The 16,249-nt window shown below is 37.2% G+C and overlaps 1 protein-coding gene across 3 annotated transcripts in view; it reads left to right on the plus strand.

Annotated features, from left to right (window-relative positions):
- Positions 1-15,099, plus strand: part of OSGIN2 (oxidative stress induced growth inhibitor family member 2) — a 28,501-nt gene extending 13,402 nt beyond the window's left edge. For all 3 annotated transcript variants that reach the window (XM_032610516.1, XM_032610518.1, XM_032610517.1), the window contains 4 exons: positions 7,854-7,990; positions 8,548-8,739; positions 11,280-11,371; positions 13,800-15,099. In XM_032610516.1, coding sequence (XP_032466407.1) covers positions 7,854-7,990; positions 8,548-8,739; positions 11,280-11,371; positions 13,800-14,835 — 1,457 coding nt within the window. In that variant the 3' untranslated portion in view covers positions 14,836-15,099. The remainder of the gene's footprint in view (positions 1-7,853; positions 7,991-8,547; positions 8,740-11,279; positions 11,372-13,799) is intronic.
- Positions 15,100-16,249: the final 1,150 nt, after the last annotated feature.

The following is a 16,249-nucleotide window of genomic DNA, read 5'->3' on the forward strand; positions in this document are numbered from 1 at the left end:
GTGCCTGTGTTGTGCTGGATGAGGCTGGATCTTGTCTCTCTAGTGGGCAGGTTCACGTCTGGTGGTGTGTTTTGGGGTGTCTGTGGCCTTATTATGATTTTAGGCAGCCTCTCTGCTAATGGGTGGGGTTGTGTTCCTGTTTTGCTAGTTGTTTGGCATAGGTTGTCCAGCACTATGGCTTGCTGGTCGTTGAGTGAAGCTGGGTGCTGGTGTTAAGATGGAGGTCTCTGGGATATTTCCACCGTTTAATATTATGTGGAGCTGGGAGGTCTCTTGTTGACCAGTGTCCTGAAGTTGGCTCTCCTACCTCAGAGGCAGAGCCCTGACTCCTGGCTGGAGCACCAAGAGCCTTTCATCCACACAGCTCAGAATAAAAGGGAGAAAAAGTAGGGAGAATTAGTAGAAGTATGAGTAAAGAAAGAGGGAAAGGAGGAAAGGAAGGAAGGAAGAAAGAAGCAAAGAAGGAAAGAAAGGAGGGAGGGAGGGAGGGAGGGAGGAAGGAAGGAAGGAGGGAAAGAAGGAAAAAAAGACAGAAAGAAAGATGATACAGTAAAAATAAAATAAAGTATAATATAGTTATTGAATTAAAAAATATTTAGAAAAAAAAAAAAGGGACGGATAGAACCTTAGGACAAATGTTGGAAGCAAAGCTATACAGAGAAAATCTTACACAGAAGCATACACATACACCTTCACAAAAAGAGGTAAAGGGGGAAAAATCATAAATCCTGCTCCCTGAGACCACCTCCTCAATTTGGGGTGATTCGTTGTCTAAAGGAGGGAGGGAAGGAAGGAAAGAAAGAAAGAACGAAGGTAAAGTATAATAAAGTTATTACAATTAAACTTAATTATTAAGAAAAAGAATTTTTAAAAAAAAGTCATGGACGGATATAGCCCTAGGACAAATGGTGGAAGCTAGAGTATACAGACTAGATGTCACACAGAAGCATACACGTACACATTCACAAAAAGAGGAAAAGGGGAAAAAAATCATAGATCTCGCTCCTAAATTCCACCTCTTCAATTTGGGATCATTCCTTGTCTATTCAGGTATTCCACAGATGCAGGGTATATCAAATTGATTGTGGAGCTTTAATCCGCTGCTTCTGTGGCTGCTGGGAGAGATTTCCCTTTCTCTTCTTTGTTCTCACAGCTCACAGGAGCTCAGCTTTGGATTTGGCCCTGCCTCTTGCTTGTAGGTCGCTGGAGGGCGTCTGTTTTTTCGCTCAGACAGGACGGGGTTAAAGGAGCCGCTGATTCGGGGCCTCCGGCTCACTCAGGCCGGGGGTTGGGGGATGGGGGAAGGAGGGGCACTGCGTGCGGGGCGGCCTGCGGCGGCAGAGGCAGCGTAACGTTGCGGCAGAGGCCGGCGTGACGTTGCACCAGCCTGAGGCCCGCCGTGCGCTGTCCCGGGGAAGTTGTCCCTGGATCCCGGGAACCTGGCAGTGGCGGGCTGCACAGGCTCCGCGGAAGAGGGGTGTGGAGAGTGACCTGTGCTCGCACACAGGCCCCTTGGTGGCGGCAGCAGCAGCCTTAGCGTCTCCCGCCCGTCTCTGGGGTCCGCGGTTTTAGCCGCGGCTCGCGCCAGTCTCTGGGGTTTGCGCTTTCAGCCGCGGCTCGCGCCCGTCTCGGGGGCTCGCGCCCTCAGCCGCGGCTCGCGCCCGTCTCTGGGGTTCGCGCTTTTAGCCGCGGCTCGCGCCCGTCTCTGGAGTTCCTTTAAGCAGCGCTCTTAAACCCCTCTCCTCGCGCACCAGGAAACAAAGAGGGAAGAAAAAGTCTCTTGCCTCTTCGGCCGGTGCAGGCTTTTCCCCGAACTCCCTCCCGGCTAGTCGTGGTGCACTAACCCCTTCAGGCTATGTTCAAGCCGCCAACCCCAGTCCTCTCCCTGAGCTCCGTCCAAAACCAAAACCCGAGCCTCAGCTCGCAGCCCCGCCCGCCCCGGCGGGTGAGCAGACAAGCCACTCGGGCTGGTGAGTGCTGGTCGGCACCGATCGTCTGTGCAGGAATCTCCCCGCTTTGCCCTCCGCACCCGTCGCTGTGCACTACTCCGTGGTCCCGAAACTCCCCCCTCTGCCTCCCGCAGTCTCCGCCCGCGGAGGGGCTTCCTAGTGTGTGGAAACTTTTCCTCCTTCACAGCTCCCTCCCACTGGTGCAGGTGCCGTCCTTATTCTTTTGTCTCTGTTTTTTCTTTTGCCCTACCCAGTTATGTGGGGAGTTTCTTGCCTTTTGGGAGGTCTGAGGTCTTCTGCCAGCCTTCAGTAGGAGTTCTGTAGGAGTTGTTCCACGTGTGGATGTATTTCTGGTGTATCCGTGGGGAGGAAGGCGATCTCCGCGTCTTACTCTTCCGCCATCTTCCTGCTTAATATTTTTAAATAACCAATAACCAAATCCTTGGAGAGAGGAATTGGTTGATCTGATATTAGATTCTGTGTTAGAATAGAACAGTTTTTCATTGAAGGGTTGATATTACTCTATTATTTTAAAATATCAGTAGTCTATTAGTTGTGTTACTTATATGACAGTGTCATGATAATGATGATAACCAATGTTATTAGAGCCCTGTATAGAGCATTCTGTGTACATTATTGGATTATGCCTTAAAACCCTATAGCCCTCTGAGGTTGTAGGGTATGGACAGACAGGGAAACTCAGTAGTTGAGTAACCTGTGCAAGTTAGTAGTCAGTGCTCAGTTAGTAAAGAACATTATAGTACTCTACAGTTAGGTTTATAATATTTTAACCATATGTTACTATTATATTTCTATTGTACCACCTCAGTAGATAGGTATATAAGATTAAAAATTAAGTTATTAATAAAACCTAATTCAAAATTACAAAATTTTATGATTTTGTTTTATTGCATGTATTTAATTACCTGTCATATGTATCTTTAATATTCAAACTCATGAAGTTGGACAAGTACTGTAGTGTGAAACCAAGCCAAAGGAAGGAATTATGGGACATAATGTACCTTGATGGCATATAACTTCCTTAGTTTCTTTGACTTGTTTCAAGTTAATGGAGAGGAAAGTCCTATGCTCTGTCTGGCATATTGACATCTCTCCATAGGAGATTCAGTAAAGGAAGGAAGGAAGGAAAGCAAGATAGTTCTACACTAGATTCCCCTCTAGGGGAGCTGACAGTGTTTGCAGTATTTCTCATCCAAGATATCTTGGAAACTAAATCTCACATTCATTTCCCACTTTTATCCAACCCTGGTTTTCCATCCTGGATGTCTTGCCATAGGCAAAGGAACCTATGTCTTCTTGTTCTAGTTGGGCTATGGCAGGGTCAGAAAAGGAAAAACTACTTTCATCTGCACCTTACTTCCCCCAAAACAATCTGTTCCTATTTTGCCTCAGCTAGCCAAAGCATAGCTTAACCTCATGTATATAGGGCTATTATTGCTGGCAGTAGCAGTGCCAGATGATCATAATAAAGGGCTAATTTCCTTAATGTATGTAATTGGTTTTCTGTTGCTGTCATAACACATTACCGCAAACCTGGTGGCTTTAACAACATAAATGTATTTAACTGTTCTATAGAACAGAAGTCCCAACAGTGGTCTCACTGGGCTAAAATCAAGGTATCAGCAAGGCTGCATTCCTTTTGGAGGCTCTAGGGTAGATAGAATGTTTCTTTGCTTTCCCAGCTTCTAGAGGCTAGTATTCCTTGGCTCCTGGACCCCTTCTGAATCTTCAAAGCCAGCAGTGTTGTTTCTCTTCTAACCTTTCATAGTTATGGTTCCTCCTTACCACAGGTGGGAAAGGGTCTCTGTTTTCAAGGACTTGTGTGATTAGATTGGGCCCACCTGGATAATCCAGGCTACTCTCTCTAGCTCACGGTCCTTAATTTAATCACATCTACAAAGTCGTTTTTCTCTGTAAGGTAACACGCTCAGGTTCTTGGGGTTAGGAATGGGAAATCTTTGGGAGTTGGGGCACATTCTGCCTGTGTATATATTTCTCTATGAACTGTTTATTTGTATTCTTTTTGTATTGTCTTTTGAGTGTTATTTCTTTTTGATTCTTTGAGATATTAACTCCCACTATTTTTTGTATAGTCAGTATTTATTTTATTTTATTTTTTTATTTTTTTATTTTTTGCAGTATGCGGGCCTCTCACTGTTGTGGCCTCTCCCGTTGCGGAGCACAGGCTCCGGACGCGCAGGCCCAGCGGCCATGGCTCACGGTCCTAGCCGCTCCGCGGCATGTGGGATCTTCCTGGAACGGGGCACGAACCCATGTCCCCTGCATCGGCAGGCGGACTCTCAACCACTGCGCCACCAGGGAAGCCCTCAGTATTTATTTTAATAGGCTTTATTTAGAGCAGTTTAAGTCTATAGGAAAATGAAACAAATTACAGAGAATATTTCTGTAAATACTCTCCCAACCCCCTTTTATTAACATCTTTATTATATATTCCTTTTCTTCTCCTTCCCAACCCCCTTTTATACCTTTTATTAACATCTTGCTTTGGTGTGGTACATTTGTCACAATTGATGAACCGCTGTTTTTATACATTATTATTAACTAAAATCTATAGTGCACATTAGGGTTCACTCTTTGGGTTGTACAGTTCTATGGGTTTTGCTGGGTATATAATGTCATGTATTATAACATCATATAAAATAGTTTCACTGCCCTAAAAACCTCCTGTGTTCCACCCATTTATCCTTTCCTTCAACTATCAAACCTTGGTAACCACTGATCTTTTACTATCTCTATAGTTTTTCCTTTTCCAGAATGTCATATATATGGAATCACTGTATGTAGCCTTTTCAGACTGGCTTATTTGACTTAGCAATATGCATTTAAGATCCCTCTCTCTGTCTTTTCATGGCTTGATACTCATTTCCTTTTATCACTGGATACTATTGCATTGTATGGATGTTTCAGTTTACCCATTCGCTTATTGAAGCACATCTTGGTTGCTTCCAGTGTTTGACATTTATGAGTAAAGTGCTGCAAACATTTATGTGCAGATTTTTGCATGGCCATTAAGTTTTCAACCCACCTAGGAGTGTGATTGCTGGGTCATACGGTAAGACTATGTTTAGCTTTTTAAGAAACTGTCAAATTGTCTTCCAAAGTGACTGTATCATTTTGCATTCCCAGCAACTATGAATGAGAGTTCCTGTTGTTCCACATCCTTGGAAACATTTGATACTGTCTGTGTTTTGGGGTTTAGCCATTCTGATAGGTGTGGAGTATCTCGTTTTAATTTGCAGTTCTGTAATGATATACAATGTTGAGTAATTTCTCATATGCTTATATTCCATCTCTATAGCTTGAGGTACAGAGCTTTTCCCTACTTTTTAATTGATTGTGTTGGTGGTTTAATGGTTGAGATTTAAGAGTTCTTTGTATATGTTAGAAACAAGTACTTTATCAAATACGTGTTTTGCAGATATTTGCTCCTAGTCTGTGACTTGCCTTTTCATTCTCTTAACAGTGACTTGGCAGAGCATACATTTTAAGAAGTCCTGCATATCAATTTTTTTCTTTCATAGATCTTGCTTTTGGTGTTATATCTAAAAACTCATTACCAAACCCAACGTCACCTAGATTTTCTCATAGTTATTTTCTAGATGTTTTATAATTTTATGTTTTATATTTAGGTCTATAATCTGTTTTAATTCATTTTTGTAAAGATATAAAGTTAGTATCTAGATTCACATTTTTTACATGTGGATGTCCAGTTGTTCTAGTACCATTTGTTGAAAAGATTATCCTTTCTCCATTGCATTGCCTTCGCTCTTTTGTCAAAAATAAGTTGACTGTATTTGTGAGGATCTATCTCTTGGCTGTCTATTCTGTTCCATTCATTTATATATTCTTTCATTTCCACACTGTCTTGTTGACTGTAGTTTTACAGTAAGATGAAGTTGGATGGTATAAGCCCTAACTTTGTTCTTCAATATTATATTGGCAGTTCTGGGTCTTTTGCCTTTCCATTTAAACTTTAGAATCAGTTTGCCAATATCCACAAAGTAACTTGCTGGGATTTTTATTTTGATTGCATCAAATCTGTAGATCAAGTTGGGAAGAACTGATATCTTAACAATATTGAATCATTCTATCCATGAACATGGAATAGCTTTTCATCAGTTAGATATTCTTTGAGCTCTTTCATTAGAGTTTTGTGGTTTTTCTCATTTAGATCTTATGTGAATTTTGTTAGATTTATACCCAGGTATTTCTTGCAAATATAAGTGGGGTTGTGTATTTAATTTCACATTCCACTTGTTCATTACTGGTCTGTAGGAAAGCAATTGACTTGTATATATTAACCTTTTTCATGCAACATAATTGCTTGTTTTTTTTGGGTTTTTTTGGTCAATTCTTTGGGACTTTTGACATAGATAATCATGGCATTTACAAACAAAGACAGTTTTGTTTCTTCTTTCCCAATCTGTATACCTTTAATTTCCTTTTCTGGTCTTAGTGCATTAGCTAGGATTTCCATTAAGGTGTGTGATGAGTAGGACTGGTGAGAAGAGACATCCTTTTCTTGATCTTAGAGGGAAAACCTCCCTAATTTCTCACCATTAATTATGATGTTAGCTGTAGGATTTTTGTAGATACTCTTTGTCAAGTTAAGGAATTTCCCCTCTGTTGTTTGTTGAGAGTTTTTACATGATTAAGTGTTGGATTTTCTCAAACGTTTTTTTCTATTTCTGTTGGTATTATGATTTTTCTTTAGTTTTGTCTCTTTCTTTTTGATTCAAGGAAATTAGCTCTTTACCTCAGATCTTAACTCCCAGTATTTGCCATTTAAAAAAAAATTTTATGAAGTCAAATGGTTTATTTTCCTTTCTGTCTTTTGAGTTTTGTGTTGTACTTAAAGGCTTCTTGCTACAGCATTATAAGTAGAAATAGTAACCTCTTTCCTAATATTATGATGTTACTTTTCATGTTTATATCTTTGAGCTTATTTTATTTGGGGCAAAATATTAGATAAGGAACAGGATATTTTTCTGATGGCGTATAGTTGTCCCAGATAGATTAAATTTTTGGTAGATGGATATAATAGAGAAGTGGCAACCCAGACTAAAAGAACTACAGAAATCAAAGTAGTTGTTGGAGTTCAACAACAACAAAAAATCCAGTTTGGTTTTGGGTAAAGGATATAGAAATACAGGAGGGAAATTATTAGGAGGTGGGACTTGAAAGATGGTTGAGACCAGAACATGGAGAACACTGGATAGAAGAAACAAGCAATGAAGGGCTTTGGGTAGAGCGGGTAACATAGCGCGGGTAACATAATGAGAACTCTGTTATGAGAACTCATTTGAATGTAGAATGTGAAATGATTTGAAGTAGGTGAATCTTGAAGAGGAACAAGAAGAGATTTTTGTCTTCTGAGTGAGAATAACAAAGACAACTGAATGGATATAGGTGACAAAATACATTTAAACCAGAACCTGATTAACTTAGGATTTTCCTGGTAAGTATCATACCAGCAAAGGAATGAGGTTTAAAGGAGAGGCCACCAAAATGGAAGAACTCATGAATTTGCTTTTGAACACATTGTGATTAAGTTATTAGTGGTTCAGTGAGGTGAAGAAGTGGAATATGGAAATTTGGGATATATTTTTGGGGTAAGAGGTCAGCCTAGATATCTAATTTTGAGGGTTAGTAGCATAGAGAGTTGAAGCTTTGAGTAGGTGAGACTCCCAAAAGAAAATAGGAGAGAAGACAAAAATCTTCTCTTGTGAATACTTGGCTTTGAGAGTTTAGAGAAAGAAGAATTGGTGAAGGAAAAAAACCATCTGTGAAACAGAAAAGCCAAAGAACATGAGTATTAAGATGCAAGATACACCCCTCTCCACCTTTTTTTTTTTTTAATAGGAAATGGACCCTCAGGAATCTGCCTTTCTTATATGCTGTCAGGCTACAGACCATATTTATCATCAGAAGCAATACATCCAAACACAATCTTACATAGCAAATTAGAAGAAGCGAGACATCTTTCCATTGTTGATCAGGTATTATTTTTCACATGTTGATGCTTTTAAATTTATTCATACTGAGACAAGCTTAGTTTTCTACTATATAAGCATTGTATTTCTTAGCTGAAAACCTTTTCTTCTAAGTAACACCTAACATTTTAATTTTAGAATTGTAAATATATTCTGCTGAGTTGCTTCCATTTATTTTCCTGAATTAATTAGAGCAGAATTTCACAAATTATTTCCTGATGGAGTTTAATAGGTGCTGTATGCTCTGGTAAGTTTGGGAAATGCTGCTTTTTATTATTAGAGTGTCATGGTAGACATAGTAAGGCATACTAGCATATTAAAGGCATCTTCAAGTTTTATAGTAAAATGATCTGATTAACTTTTTGAAACCCAACCTTTTCCCATACTTACTTGACCAGAGAATCTATTAAGATCTCAAGGAATGTCAGTGTTTTGTAGCACACTCTATGGGAAATGCTGGATTACAATAATGGTCTTCACTATTATTATGTTAGCTGGCGTTTTTTTGTTTGTTTTTCTAAATTCTATCTGCCTTTTTTCTTTCTTTTAAAAAAAAAATTCAGGACTTAGAGTACTTGTCTGAGGGCCTTGAGGGTCGATCATCCAATCCTGTTGCAGTACTTTTCGACACACTTCTTCATCCAGATGCTGACTTTGGGTATGATTATCCATCCATTTTGCATTGGAAATTAGAACAGCATCATTATATCCCTCACTTAGTTCTTGGTAAAGGTCCACCTGGTGGAGCTTGGCATGTGAGTATATTTTCCTTAGCATTTTAGTGAATGTGAATTATACGTCATCTTGATAAGACCATTTTGATTCTTAAACATTATGATATAATATTATATATGATGATTACCACATCTTTATCTGAGAATTTTAATGTGTTTGGATAAATATGAATTAATTACTAGTAGAAATTAAGCCAAATTTGATTAGTGATAGTGTCTTAGAATAAGTGTTTCTCTAAGAATTATACAGAAAATATTTCAAGATGTTTTGCATAGTACAACATTTTTAATTCATTTATTCGTTGTAGAGTTTACAAAATTTCACACAGTATTTCATTCTAATATGTATTATTTCCCTACATTTTCAAGATCTTAAATGAAAAATGTAAAAGAAAAAAATTTGTATTAGTCTGCTTGGGCTGCTAAAATAAAATACCATAGACTGAGTGTATTAAACAACAGATTCACACTTTGAAGGCTGGAAAATCCAAGATCAAGGTGCCAGATGATTCAGTTTATGGTGAGGGCTCTTTTTCTGGCTTGCAGACAGCTGCTTTCTTGCATATCCTTATGTAGCAAAGAGAGTATGAACTCTCTTCTTGTAAAGCCACTAATCCTGTTACGAGGGCATCAGCCTCATGACCTCATCTAGCCCTAATTACCTTCCAAAGGCCCCATCTCCAAGTGCCATAACGTTGGGGGGTTAGGGTTTCAGCATGTGGATTTGGGGGGTGATACAATTTAGTCCATAGCAGAGGTTAAACCAGAGGACTATCAACATAAAGATTCAGCATATTTCATTAGCGGGCAGCAACTAATAATTATTCTTCACTCCTGTGTCCTTAGCAGTTAGTACAGTGTCTAGTGTGTGGTAAGTGCTCACTTGTACAAATAAATGTTAAATAATTTTTGCTATGTTATGAAATAAAGACTTCATGGGAATTTTAACTTTAAATATCAAATCTTTAGTATAAACTTCAGTTGGATATTCCTATATTAGTGCAATGTTATATGGCTAAAAGTTGTTTACATTTATCAAACGATTGTTTCAGAGTATTTGGGGACTTTATAGATTATATCACTGACTTTTTCATCTTAATTACCTTTATAGTAATGGATAGCAACTATCAAAATATCTGTGCCTTTTAGCTTACATGTTTATATTTGCTTTGTTAATAAGTAGCATTCTTAATAAAACTGCATTTATTGGAAAAGCCATAATATATTGTTTAAGTTTTTAGAGAACCTTCTATAAATTCCTGAGGTTTTATTGTACATATATATTTTCTGCTTGGAAAAATGTGCAGGCAATATTTGATCTCTGTTACTTCATTTCTCCCACTTACATTTAGGAAAGTTAAAGTATGGATAAGCCTTGATTACTAAAAACATATTTGAATCAGTGCTAAAGCGATATATACCTGAAACTTGGTTCTAATCCTAGTATCAGGCCCAGCCTGCTTCAAAGCAGTGGCAACTTGCTGCATTCTCTTCCTGTGGTGATCTTGTACTGTCACAAATAATATGACTTTATAAGCCGTAGCACATAGTAAGTGCTCTGTAAATGTTAGCTAATAATAATAATAATAACAAGTCCCATTCCCAATACTGGACTGTGTAGAAACAGGGCAAGAAGGGTTCAGATAAAAGAAGGCATAGCTGAAAAGAGTTGGTTGAAAGAGATCATTGAGGTCATTGGGAAAGGTGCTTTTGGCCCTTGGGCTTTTCTTGCTTTGTACTGAGCAAAGTAGAAGTAGGGCAAGCTTGAAGGGGCTCACTTCCTTAAAGGCAGCATTAGCCTCAGCAGTGAGTCTGTTCTTAATCAGGCAACCAGTTACTTATTTCCCTAGTTTTAGAAAGCGATGCCTGCTGTATTGAAACCAGCTTAGACTTCACAATCATAATTGATTGGGGGAGGGGGGAAGCCATTTTGCTGCCCATTTAAAAAAATTTGTTGGGCTTCCCTGGTGACGCAGTGGTTGAGAGTCTGCCTGCCGATGCAGGGGACACGGGTTCATGCCCCGGTCTGGGAGGATCCCACATGCCGCAGAGCGGCTGAGCCCGTGAGCCATGGCCGCTGAGCCTGTGTGTCCAGAGCCTGTGCTCCGCAACGGGAGAAGCCACAGCAGTGAGAGGCCCGCGTACCGCAAAAAAAAAAAAAAAGATTTGTTAATAATATTAACATGGAAAGACATTTAAAGTGTTAGAAATGAATGACCTTTTCCCCTTTTGTTTAAAATGAAAATACTGATTTGCTCCTCTAACACGATATTCTGCATCTAATTATGTTGATTATAGGCATTGGGTAATATTGTAAATCTGATTTATAAATATATAGTTACATGAAAGAAGGAATATAGATACTACCAAGCGTTGAAAATATTTTAAAGTTAATTGGAATAAATTTCCAGAGGTGATTTACACAACCATTTAGGATTTATTAGAGCTCTGCTTATCCAGACTTAATTATAGTAAAGGAGATGGCTTTGGTTAAAAAAAAAACAAAACACCTTGTTACTGAAAAAATGTGTTTTTTGATAGTACATTTTTTATTCAAATAGAATATGGAAGGCTCGATGTTGACAATCAGCTTTGGAAATTGGATGGAGCTACCTGGACTTAAATTTAAAGATTGGGTATCTAGCAAACGAAGGTAAAGATCAAACTATTAAAATTTTGGTGTACAATGGGAGTCTGTCAGCAGATCTCAAACTAGCTGTGATCCTATCTTAGATGAATAATATTGATGCATGTGTCTTTCAAATAAAACCTCTTTGCAGCAGTGGTTATGAGCTAGTTTCTATTTAGATTTTATAAAACTAAGCACACAGAAGTAAGGGCTTGTCTACAGATTGTTAATCATAGTTTTATCCCACTCTCCTGTTAAACCACTCTGTTTTGTTACTTTCTTGTCCACCTACATATCCTTTCCTTATTTACTTATTTTTATGAGTGGATATATATAACTTATTTTTATGAATGCTTATATAACTTCATGTATGCATATCTCATGTATACATACCTAAAGTATTTGACTTTTCAGAGTAGAAGAGTATATATAATGAATAATTTTAAAAAACTTAAGATTTATATGATCTGAAGAGAAACCAGAATATATATAATGAATAATTTAGAATGAAGGAATAAAATAGAATCTGTGATGTGATTGCCTACTTGGCTGTAGAGGTAAATATTTAATAAGAATACTAAAATATGAGAATAGAAAATATGAAAATCCCCTAACACAACATTGTAAAACAACTATACCTCAATGAAAATTAATTTTAAAACAAAGAAAATATGAAAACCTCAACTTGAAAGAATAAAAGTTTATTTTGTATTTATTTGGGAGAAAGAACCCAAAATTTAAAAAGAGAAATATGAAAAGCCCTATCATTTTCAAGCCATTTTCATTCCTATAGATAGGAACTACTAATACACAGAATCTACTCTACTTTGACTGCTGCCAGAAACAATAAATTAAAGCAGGAAGTTACTCAACCTTTGTTAGAACAGGGCTGTAATGTTTGAATGCTTGACTTTCTGCTAGATAGAAACCATGTTAATCTACAGTAATTGTCCTTAATTTAAGAAGATTTAAAGAAAGTAAATTTAGACCAGAGTAAATTTAAACCTTTCAAATATGACTTTTGGGTTTTTAAAAAGGAATTTTATATGGGTTTGAAATGTTAAGTTGCAAAATCAGGCAAATTGTACAAGTTCTTGATTTTCATAAGTAAGAAAGTGAAATTGCTCAACATATTTTTCCCTTTATGATGTGGGTAAGAAAGGGAAAGAAAGCTTTATGATTTACATACCAGAGTGTTCATTCTTCTAAATTGAGCATATTGTGTGTTTAAGTAATATGTGAAAATGAATCTTGTGATAAATATTAGCTTTAGTTCCTGCCCTTGCATAGTGTTAAGACTCTCAGACCTCTAGAGATTGGCAGGGTTTAAATCCTGACTCTGTACCTTCTAATGTTATGACCTTGGTCAAATAACTTAAACTAGCTATCAACTTCCTAGTTTGCAAAATGAAGATAATAATAATAGTAACTATTACATAGGGTTTCTGTACAAATTGAGAGTTAATACATTCTAAATCTTACTTATTATAGTCATTAAACTTTGAACTTCTTCCAGTTACAAGTTACACTGAATTATGTGAAATGATTTGGTGTTTTTTCTGGGTTTTCTTGGCCCCACTGCATGGCTTATGGGATCTTAGTTCCCCAACCAGGGATCAAACCCCGGCCCTCGGCAGTGAAAGCACGGAGTCCTTACCACTGGACCACCAGGGAATTCCCTGATTTGGTGTTTTTATTTCTACTTACTTCTAATTGGGGCATTGTTTAAGGATACTAACGCCCATTGCTTTAAATTTCAAGTGGAAAATAAAAGATGTATTAACGTGCTTTTTTCATAAAGAGCAGCTTATATTTATAGATCTCTTTATGAGTAGGAAAACACAGAGAGAGAACTGTTATCTACTTAAATATGATTTTGCTCAGCAAAAGACTGATCTGAATTATTTTTGGTCATTAGGAAAACAGAAAGCAACTTATTAAAAATCATGTCTAGATATTATGTTTGAGAAGTATATGTATTGCAGTCAGACCTGTAATATCTCAATGGTTGTAAACAATTCAGTCAATAGTTAAATAGAATACAGACTGAATAGTATAGCTATAGACTGAATTATTTAGATTACAATTGTGACATAGACTAAAATAGTCTAATTTTCAGATATCCACATTTTAATCCATTTATTTAATAAAAGTTTATTGATAAAGGCAGCTAATCTGAACAGATACCTATACAAGGCATTGGGGAAACAAAGATGCATTAAATACAATCTCTACCCTCATGGGACTTCCTCCATTGATAAACTAATTTATTAACATTTTTAAAGAAAAGGAAAGGCTTTCTTTCTTTGTAAAGTGTTATGGTAAGTGTTAGCTTTAGCTTGGACAGTCCAGAGGAATTAAAAAGATGTAATAGTTTACTAGATGGAGAAGTGCTAATCATGGAAACTAAAAGTGTTATCCTCATAGAATATTTTTCCTTTTCTTTTTATAGGAACCTAAAAGGGGATCGAGTTATGCCAGAGGAAATAGCTCGCTACTATAAACATTATGTAAAAGTCATGGGTCTTCAGAAGAATTTCAGAGAGAATACTTACATTACCTCTGTATCAAGACTCTACAGAGATCAAGTTGATAATGATGGTCAAGACAGAGATATTTCAACACAGCATTTACAGATAGAGAAGTCAAAATTTACCAAGAGAAACTGGGAAATCAGGGGTTATCAGCGAATAAGAGATGGTTCCCATATTCCCTTCTGTCTCTTTGCTGAAAATGTAGCTCTGGCAACTGGAACATTGGATTCTCCTGGCCGTTTGGAAATTGATGGGGAAGATTTTCCTTTTGTGTTTCATTCAATGCCTGAATTTGGAGCCGCTATAAGCAAAGGACAGTTGTGTGGCAAAGTGGATCCAGTGTTAATTGTAGGTTCTGGGCTTACCGCAGCTGATGCAGTACTGTGTGCTTACAACAATAATGTCCCTGTGATTCATGTATTTCGCAGACGAGTAACTGATCCAAGCTTAATTTTCAAACAGCTTCCCAAAAAGCTTTATCCAGAATACCATAAAGTCTATCATATGATGTGTACTCAGTCATATTCTTTAGACTCAAATCTTCTATCTGATTATACCAGTTTTCCTGAGCACCATGTGCTTTCCTTTAAGTCAGACATGAAATGCATTCTTCAAAATATCTCCGGATTAAAGAAAATATTTAAGCTCTCTGCAGCAGTAGTATTGATAGGTTCTCATCCCAATCTGTCCTTTCTGAAGGAGCAAGGGTGTTACCTGGGCTACAACTCAAGCCAGCCAATCACATGTAAGGGTAATCCTGTGGAAATAGATGCATATACATATGAGTGTGTTAAAGAAGCCAACCTTTTTGCATTGGGTCCTTTGGTTGGAGACAATTTTGTTCGATTTTTAAAGGGAGGGGCACTGGGTGTTACACGCTGTTTAGCTACAAGACAGAAGAAAAAAAAGCAGCATTTATTTGTTGAAAGAGGAGGAGGAGATGGGATAGCTTAGAGCAGGTTTACAAGTAATTTATATGAACACTTTACCATTAAAGATTTTTTTAATAGTGGTTTTACAGTGTACTGGCTTGAATTTTCTGAACTTGAATTAACTGAGAGAGCCTCAAGCTATACTAACTATTTTTTAAAGTTATCAGAATTTGGTGTCCTGATTACATTATAATGTATCAAAGGTGTCAATTGTCAGACAAATAGAAACACTGCCAATCTGGTATACTTTAAGTTCTCACTTAACTAAAACATTCTTTTCTTCCAAGACTTATTTTTTGTGATCATTGTTGGTTATTTATGTTTGATTACAAAATATGACAGCATTGAATCTATAAAACCAGTCATTAGGCCAGAGGTTTCCCTCACTTTATATATTGGGTCACCTTGCTGCTCAAAGGGTGGTTCAAAGATAGCATCAGCTTCATTTGTGGCTTGTTAGAAAGGTAGACTATCAGGACCCAGAACAGACTTACTGAATCAGAAATTACATCTTAATGAGATCCTCAAGGAATATGTATGCTTATTAAAGCTTGAGACACACTGGTCTAAAAGAAAATGGGATGTAAAGGTACAGATAGATGCTGAGGGTGGGTGGAAATAGAGGGCATATACTACTCAGGTTTTATTTATTTTGAAATTATCAATTGTATAAATCTAATTTATTAACAAATATGGGCTTTTAAAATTTTTTATTGTTGAAACCTTGACAGGTAATTCATAGTTTCAGCTTCTAATTTAAACAGTCCAATAATGTTGGCATATACTGAGACATCCAGGAACCTGCTGAGATATTTTTTAGAGATATATTCTCTAGTTAACTAGCATAATACTTAATTTGCAGTTCAATAAATTTTGAATGGAACAATTTATTCCTTTGTGAACACTGAGTTAAGTTCTGTCACTGAAACTTAAGATATTTGGGCATAAGTACTTATAATATTGCAATACTTTCTGAGTATTACCAGAATTATTAAACATTAAAATTGAAAAAGTTAAAACCTGTCTTTTCTATTCTCAAGATGATTACTTTGAAATTTGTTCATTGGAGATGACATAGCATTTAATCATTTGGTTATTTATTGAATTATGTTCTATCTTGATTTATATTTAGGTGTGCTTAATGTCTTGTGTTTTCATGCAGATCCCCAGAAATTTAGTATTAGACAAGAAAAGTGTTACTTGTGAAGTTCTCCATGGCAAATTGAATTTCTGAAGTCTTTTTCTGTTACTTTTTTTTTTTTGTAAAATTTATTTCACCTGGAATGTGTTTATTCAAAGTCTATTTCTATTTCATTTATTTATTTATTTATTTATGGCTGCATTGGGTCTTCGTTGCTGCACACGGGCTTTCTCTAATTGCAGTGAGTGGGGGCTACTCTTCATTGCAGTGCGTGGGCTTCTCATTGCTGTGGCTT

The sequence above is a fragment of the Phocoena sinus genome, chromosome 17 (genome assembly GCF_008692025.1).
Source record: "Phocoena sinus isolate mPhoSin1 chromosome 17, mPhoSin1.pri, whole genome shotgun sequence".
In the NCBI taxonomy this organism is placed as follows: Eukaryota; Metazoa; Chordata; class Mammalia; order Artiodactyla; family Phocoenidae; genus Phocoena; species Phocoena sinus.